The sequence below is a fragment of the Lagenorhynchus albirostris genome, chromosome 3 (assembly GCF_949774975.1).
Source record: "Lagenorhynchus albirostris chromosome 3, mLagAlb1.1, whole genome shotgun sequence".
In the NCBI taxonomy this organism is placed as follows: Eukaryota; Metazoa; Chordata; class Mammalia; order Artiodactyla; family Delphinidae; genus Lagenorhynchus; species Lagenorhynchus albirostris.
Genome location: NC_083097.1, coordinates 108,324,441 through 108,332,521, shown reverse-complemented (window position 1 = coordinate 108,332,521; position 8,081 = coordinate 108,324,441). Strand labels below are relative to the sequence as shown.

General features: G+C 42.0%; 1 protein-coding gene across 1 annotated transcript; it reads left to right on the top strand.

Moving 5' to 3' along the window:
• Nucleotides 1–723: 723 nt before the first annotated feature.
• On the top strand, nucleotides 724–7,133 carry HINT1 (histidine triad nucleotide binding protein 1). The gene is made up of 3 exons (XM_060143512.1): nucleotides 724–939; nucleotides 3,395–3,499; nucleotides 5,475–7,133. The coding sequence occupies exons 1-3, from the start codon at nucleotides 829–831 to the stop codon at nucleotides 5,637–5,639; spliced, it is 381 nt and encodes a 126-aa protein (XP_059999495.1). The 5' UTR covers nucleotides 724–828; the 3' UTR covers nucleotides 5,640–7,133.
• The last annotated feature ends 948 nt before the right edge of the window (nucleotides 7,134–8,081 follow it).

The following is an 8,081-nucleotide window of genomic DNA, read 5'->3' as shown; positions in this document are numbered from 1 at the left end:
CTTAGTGACCTTGACAAGAGGCAAATGGTTTCAAAAAAGAAAGATAAAGTGGACACAATATATAGAAAACTCTTTTAAAAAGAAGCAAAGACATGGAGGGGTATGTGGGGTTAGGAAAGGTGTTGTTCTTTTAAGGCGGGGCATCTTACATTATGCTGACTAATGCTGGGAATAATTCTTTGCAGAACAGTCTAGGAAGGTTTACAAACTACTGATGCCTGGGTCTCTCACCCCCAGAGAGTCTGATTTAACTGACCTGAGGTATGGCCAAGTTCCCGGGGACTTTTTACATGCTCCCCAAGTGATTTTAATGTGCAGTCAAGATTGCGAACCACTGCTAGAGTGAGGAAAAAAAACGGATGCAGGAGGGCTTACTTGCTGGAGCTAAGACCTATGTAGCTGACAAATGAAGTTATCATGGTGTCTCTGCCAGCAAAAACGGCCAGTTCTGCTTAGGTTATCAAATCTTTTCAGTTACAGTATACGATTTTTCCTACAAGCATCCATAAGTTAAGCAAAGGGCTTACTGCAGTAACACCGCTCCCCGAGAGACAAGAAAGGAAGAAAAACGACCTTGGTGCGGAACCCCCGGGCCTCCAATCAGGAACCGCCCTCCAGCTTAGTCGCGCCCAGCGATTCCCCTAGAGCTGCCGCGCGCCCGCAGCAGCCCAGCGCACGTCGCCAGTGCGCACGCGCACGAGCTGCCGGAGCAAGAGAGCAGCGGTCCCCTAGCGGGCTTGGCCGCCAGCTCCCGCCCTCTGCCAGCGTCCACGGCTCCTCCCTCCTCCCGACCTTCTCCCCGGCCAGACGCGCGGGAGGGAGGCCGAGATGGCAGATGAGATCGCTAAGGCTCAGGCCGCTCGGCCTGGTGGCGACACGATCTTCGGGAAGATCATTCGCAAGGAAATCCCAGCCAAAATCATTTATGAGGATGACCAGGTAGGCACCGGGCGCCGCCTCGCTCGTGGGCTGAGGCGGGGCAGCCGCCTGTGGACACGCGGGTTTCCCGTAGTGGGAAGGGAAGGGAAGGGAAGAGTCGGGGTGGGGGTGCGCCGCGGAGAACGGAAGGCAGCGGGCCGCCTCGCGCGGCCTCTGCCTCGGGCCCACAGCCAGCGGGCTGGGCCGCGGCCGCTCCGAGGCGGCCGGCCGGCGCGTGCCTGCGCTCCGGTTACGCGTTATCAGCCCGGAGCGCTGGCCAGGCCGCCGGGCGCCCGCGGGCCCGCGCTGCGGGGTCTGGGTGCTTGTTGTGGGCGCGCCGGGTCCTCGGCATGAGCGCTCGCCTGCTCCCCGACTGCCTCGGACCTCTCCTGTATCAGGAATCTGACAATCTCGCCCGCGCTCTGCCTGACAGGCAGAAACCCGATCGCACCCTGACTCGGGCCCAATCTCCGCGATCTCCCGCGCACAGCCGGCCTGCCCGGGAGCTCCCGGGCGCCTCTCCCCGCCGCCTTGCGCTAGAGGGCCGGGGGCGAACGGCCTGGGGGCGGCACAGACGCGCTGGGCCTAGGCGAGGGCCGCTAGCCAACGCCACCCGGACCCACCCCCGCCGCCCATTCTCGGGCCTAGGACTCCTGAGATGAGAGTGGGCCTGCATCTGGGATTTGCTTTCCTTTGGCCCCTCCCGGGAAGAATGGTTCCTTTTATATTTTCAGGAAGCAATTTTATGCCAAGGGATTAAGAATGTCGTTTTTGTTGACTTCACTCTAGGTGAAACTGTTTTAGAAAGGCCGAGTTCATTTGACTTCGAGACATCTTGTATAAAATATTTAGTGGGCGGTTATATTTATGGATCTCACATAAAGCTGGACAGGTTGGCTGATTTAGATACAAGGTTTGTGAACTTTAATAAATTAGCTTTATGAAATATGGAATATAAGGAAAGATTTTATGCTACTAGTAGCGTTCTTAGATTCAGAACACCTACCTCGAGGTGAATTTATATAAATATCTTTATTTGTCCGTTAGGGGAGTTCTTTTGTTGTAGGTAATGTGTATTTCTTTAAAAATATTTTAAGTTTCTTTTAATAAATGATCGTTGAAATACTTTTGAGCCATCAAAGTTCCAAGGTGTAACAGCATGAAGCAATCTAAATGATACAGCATTTTTGTACAGAGTACCAAGTAGAATAACTCCTGAGACAGTTAAGCTGGGATAGGTTCTATTAAACAGCTTCCACCTTCAGTAGAGAACAAGAGATTCAAAACCATTCAAGTGGTATGTAATTTGTCTAAATGTTACTTATGCTCTTCATTTCTACAAAAGAGAATAGATATATTTATTAAGTAATTCAGTAAAGTTGGAAGAAATCGGTGTTGGTCAAATATCAGCAAATTTCTCATTACAAAAGTGATCACCGCCATAAAGGAAAAAAACCAAATTGCACAACCAGGACTCCTGACCTAGGGAAGGTGGGGACATGAATCAAAAGATTTCCTTTAAGTGGCGCTGGGAAAGTTGGATAGCTGCATATAAATCAATTAAGTTAGAACACACCCTCACACCATGCACAAAAATAAACTCAAAATGGCTTAAATGGCTTATGTTTAAAGACTTAAACATAAGACATGACACCATAAAACTCCTGGAAGAGAACACAGGCAAAACATTCTCTGACATAAATTGTACCAATGTTTTCTTAGGTCAGTCTCCCAAGGCAATAGAAATAAAAGCAAAAATAAACAAATGGGACCTAATCAAACTTACAGGCTTCAGGCTTTTGCACAGCAAAGGAAACCATAAAAAAAGAAAACCGAAAAGACAACCTACGGAATGGGAGAAAATATTTGCAAATGATATGACCCACAGGGCTTAATTTCCAAAATATACAAACAGCTCATACAACTCAACAACAAAAAAACAAACAACCCAATGGAAAAATGGGCAGAAGAGACATTTCTCCAAAGAAGACATACAGATGGCCACAGGCACATGAAAAGATGCTCAACACCACTAATTATTAGAGAAATGCAAATCGAAACTACAATGAGGTACCACCTCACAACAGTCAGAATGGCCATCATCAAAAAGTCTACAAATAAATGCTGGAGAGGGTGTGGAGAAAAGGGAACCTCCAACACTGTTGGTGGGAATGTAAATTGGTGCAGCCACTATGGAGAACAGTATGGACGTTCCTCAGAAAACTAAAAATAGAGTTACCATATGATCCAGCAATCTTACTCCTGGGCATATACCCGGACAAAACTATAATTCAAAAGGATACCATTAGACTGTAAGTTCCATGAAAAGGATCAGAGGACCACATGTGTTGTGTCCAATTCTGATTTCCTAGCATTTATTACAGTGTTTCCCATGGGGTTAGTGTGAAAGAATGATAAGTTTAGGCTGTAAGATTATATATGAAAACCTTGATTTCCCCTCCCCCCCTTATTCCAGTGTCTTGCTTTCCATGATGTTTCCCCTCAAGCACCAACACATTTTCTGGTGATACCCAAGAAACATATATCCCAGATTTCTGCAGCAGAAGATGACGATGAAAGTGTAAGTACATTTACTAACATCATTAATTTTCTTGCTTTTTAAATTGGGAGACTAAATTTTGACTTTAAAGTGATATCACATTTTCATTTTCCTGAGGGCATTACTGAGGAAAATCAGAAAATCATCAGTGATTCAATGCAATGTATAAGTAATTTGATTTTTTAATGAGATATAATTGGCATATAACATATTAGTTTTAAGTATATAACAAAATGATTTGATATATGTATGTACTACAAAATGATCACAGTGGGACTTCCCTGGTGGTCCAGTGGGTAAAACTCTGCACTCCCAATGCAGGGGGCCTGGGTTCAATCCCCAGTCAGGGAAGTAGATCCCACATGCCTCAACGAAGATCCCGAGTGCTGCAACCAAGACCTGGCGTAGCCAAATAAATAAATAATTTTTTTATTTTCAAAAAGAAAATGATCACAGTAAGTCTTGTTTACATCTATCACCACAAATTCTTTTTTTTTCTTTTTTCTTTTGGATTTTAATTCCTTTATTCAAATGATCTCTGGGCTTAAGTTTACAAAACAAATTTCATCTTTAGACTTTCATTTCTCCCTGAGAATTTGATAAAGAGAAAAGATGTATATTCACATTAGATGTAGCTCCATATTTTTAGAGTTTTTATTATTAGAGAACCTTACTATTTTCATTCAGTCTTATGCAGAACCTCTGATATACTATGTTGAGCAATGTAATTGGACATAGTTTGGCATGGAAAATAGGAAATTAATTTTCAGCCTTTGAAATGGAGTATCTTTAGTGTTGACTGATTAGTGTATTTTCTTACCCATTTCCTAGCCTTCTGTGGTCAAAACTACACTCCCACCAACAATCCCAGAATGATGCCCAAAAGAAGTCATCACCACAAATTTTTAAACAAAAAAGCGTTCTAAGCAAGGATTAGTTGGTGAGACTAATTTTTCCTTAAGTAAGAAATAGTGTTATTGTACAGGAGAGGGTTCATTGGCTCTTCTGTTAATGCCGTTAAAGAAAAATAATTATTTGATTTTGCTAGGAGGTACTGGCCTCAATTAAAATTTTTCCTGGTGCTCTTTGTAGTAGATTATATAATTGTTCATAAATACTATTTTATTTAGGGGTACATTATATTTCTGACCTCACTGATGTTGGGCCTGGTCGTATGACTTAACTTGGCCAATGAGTACAAGCAGAAGTGATACATGTCTTTTGAATAGAAACTTTAAGAGCTAGCACCCGGTTTGCCATGTTCTCTCTTGCCTCTGCCACTGTGATCATACAGAGACTGTTCCATCAGCATGGGTTTCAAAGTGAAAAAGATGTAGAATATAGCGCCTGGTCAACTTGTGATGAAGATGTAGTAAACACAAGAAATGTATGTTCATTGTAAACCAGATTTGGAGGTGGTTTGTTACCACAGCATAACCAATTCTATCCTGACTGATACACTCCCCCGTAACAAGCAAGCAAGATATCGTGCCTTATTAAGAAAACTTAAATACCACTTGGAATATGATTTAAAAAAATTTTTTTTTTTTTTTTTGCGGTACGCGGGCCTCTCACTGTTGTGGCCTCGCCCGTTGCGGAGCACAGGCTCCAGACGGCCATGGCTCACGGGCCCAGCCACTCTGCGGCATGTGGGATCTTCCCGGACCGGGGCACGAACCCGTGTCCCCCGCATCGGCAGGCAGACTCTCAACAACTGCACCACAGGGAAGCCTTAAAAATTGTTTTAGTTGAGCAGATTTTTGTCTTTAATATGTTTATTGAAATTAGTAATTAATAAATACCTAATCTTACTGGGTTTTTAATTGTAGATTATATTATTTTAGGATTAAAAGTGTTTCCAAATATTTGCCCAAAGTCTGTTTCAGTTTGGCAGTCTTTTAATTTAATATTTCAACTTGGTAGTTTGTTACATGATGACAAGAAGTTCTAAATTACCATTGCTTAAGAAACTTTTTTTTTCTTTTTTTTTTTTCAGCTTCTTGGACATTTAATGATTGTTGGCAAGAAATGTGCTGCTGATCTGGGCCTGAAGAAGGGTTATCGAATGGTGGTGAATGAAGGTTCAGATGGGGGACAGTCTGTCTATCATGTTCATCTCCATGTTCTTGGAGGTCGGCAGATGAATTGGCCTCCTGGTTAAGTGTATTGTAGGGATCATTTTCCCTTCTCTATGCAGTGATCAGGTCTGCAAGTTCCAGTATGCAAAACAATACTTTTTTTTGCCTGTGTATGGAGAGATTGCAGAAATAATTTTAAAAAACCCATACGTAATAAAAGACATTGTTGCATGGTCTGAATTCTGTATTTGACTTATTTTAAAAACATATTTGTTGGAATGTTTGAAGGTGGAGTTCATAATTTGGGAGGTTTTTGTTTTTTCTCCCCACGGAGGACTCAGCATGTGTACATGGCTATAATGGTGTGACTGATCTTTGAAGACAAATGTAAAAATTTCATAAAATTAGCTTTAGCTTTGAAATATCCTTTTAGGGTAAAATATTAGTCCAGGAGAAGATTTTCTAATCCAATTCTCTTATTTTCTAAGAACAAAGGAGTATGTGATGTGATTGATCCAGAAAATGACAGTTGTGGGTCTAGCAAAAATGCTTTTTGTCCAGCTCACGTGTTTCTCCTGGACTACTGGGGTAGTGTGGAAGGGATGAAAGTAGATTTGTCACAGAATCTTTGATGACCATGTGAAGCCATACTATGATGTTTCCTTGTTACCTAATGCTATTTATTATAAAGGCTTGAAAATATATTATTTAGAATTAACTCTCCAAATTGAAAACTCATTGTTGTGAATGTGTATGTGCACACTAGCAAAAATTTTTAAGTTATGCATGACTCTGGCTGTGTAGAGTTGGGGGGAAATCTCAGGGTTTGAGTTCTTATGTTGGCTGACAACAAAACTTTTTTTTTTTTTTGGTCTTGCCATGCACCCTAGCCTTTCTAAGTTTGTGCAGAGCAAACAGGTTTGCTTCTTTGCTTTCCTTCATGTAGGCACTTTCCAGCTTCTAAAATTTATTTAATACTTCTTGCCTGCTTTGTCTCTTCTCTCATTCTCTTTGTGTTTATGGGTTCCTTCCATTTTTAATCCCTAAGGCCATTTTAGTAGATTTTGACACATTTTATTGCAAATTGTTTTTCTTCTAAATTTTTAATTTTATTAGTGACTTAAAAAATTTAGGGGGGGTGGATTAGGGAAATTGGCTGTATTTGTCTTACAAGTGAGTTTTTTCCAACTGTCATTTTTTTACTTTGTTTATGGTGTTTAAAATATTTATATAGTTAATGTATCCATTTTTAATTTAGTTCATATTTTTATATAGTTAATGTACCAATTTTTAATTTAGTTCATATTTTTAAGAACCTTTCCCACCCTAGGAGGATTTATAAAAGAAATTATTCCCCTAATACATTATGGCTTTACGTATTTTTATGACTTTTTTATGAGGGAAGTTCTGGGGCAGGGGATGAGTTTTGGAGGGATTTGTGCCACTGTAAAAAATGTAATAATGAGAGAAGCATTTGTACTATGTATAAGAGGGTTGAGTCTAGTTTCCTTAGGCATATTAACGTTCCCATTGATTTCGTCAAACTAGTGCTAATAAATCAGGTAGATAACCGCTAAGTTGTCTTGCTGATTGTGTCCGACCTTTCTGCCTAAAATCGTTCTGAGACTCAATTTTCAGTGTGTGCGGGGGTGGGGGGGTGGGGGTGGGGGGGTGGGGTGGGGTGGGGGTGGGGGGTGGGGGTGGGGTGAGTATCCCACACAGCATCCACTAATTCTCCAGATACCAGCTGGGCGTCCTACAGTTCAATTCAATTCTGACACTACCCAGAGATAACATCAGATTCCACAGGTTAAGGGTTCATTCCTACACAACTGCCATCCCCCATCCCTCCAACTTCAGATGCCATTCACAAGCTCGGGTTGTTACCTGTACTTCTGACCAGCTGGCTGTAAATCACACATTCTCAATACTCTTCCTTGACTTCAATTAATTTGCTAGAGTGGCTCACAGGGCTCAGACATTTTACTTACTAGATCAGTGATTTATTAGAAAAGGATATAATTCAGAAGCAGCCAGATAAGAGATACATAGCACAAAGTATGGGGAAGGGCCAGGAGCTTCCATGCTTTCTTTCAGTGCACCACTCTCCCCAAATCACGTATTCACCAACCTGGAATCTCTGAAAAATGTTCTTTTGGGTTTTATGGAGGCTTCGCTGCATAGGCACGATTGATTAAATCATTGGCCATTGGAAATGAATTCAACTTCCAGCCCTTTTCCCCCTCCCTGAGGTTGCTGGGTGGGGCTGAAAGTTCCAATCAAGGGGTTGATTCCCTTAGGTTACCTAAGGGTGGTCCAAAAGTCACCTCATTAACATAACATAACAAAAGATACATTTATCCCTCTTATCACTTAGGATAATTACAAGGGTTTTAGGAGCTCTGTGCCAGAAAGGGAGATGGAGACCAAATATATATTTCTTACCATAAATCACAGTATCAAACTGCCTGAAACAGACTTGTGTCAGATATTCACCAAACCTCAGGTGGTAGCCAATTTACAAG

Excerpts from the sequence above, each read along its gene's own strand:
- HINT1 (XM_060143512.1), top strand. The coding sequence starts at position 829 with ATGGCAGATGAGATCGCTAAGGCTCAGGCCGCTCGGCCTGGTGGCGAC. Across the intron at positions 940-3,394 it reads TCATTTATGAGGATGACCAG|TGTCTTGCTTTCCATGATGT; the intron begins GTAGGCACCGGG and ends CCCTTATTCCAG. Across the intron at positions 3,500-5,474 it reads CAGAAGATGACGATGAAAGT|CTTCTTGGACATTTAATGAT; the intron begins GTAAGTACATTT and ends TTTTTTTTTCAG.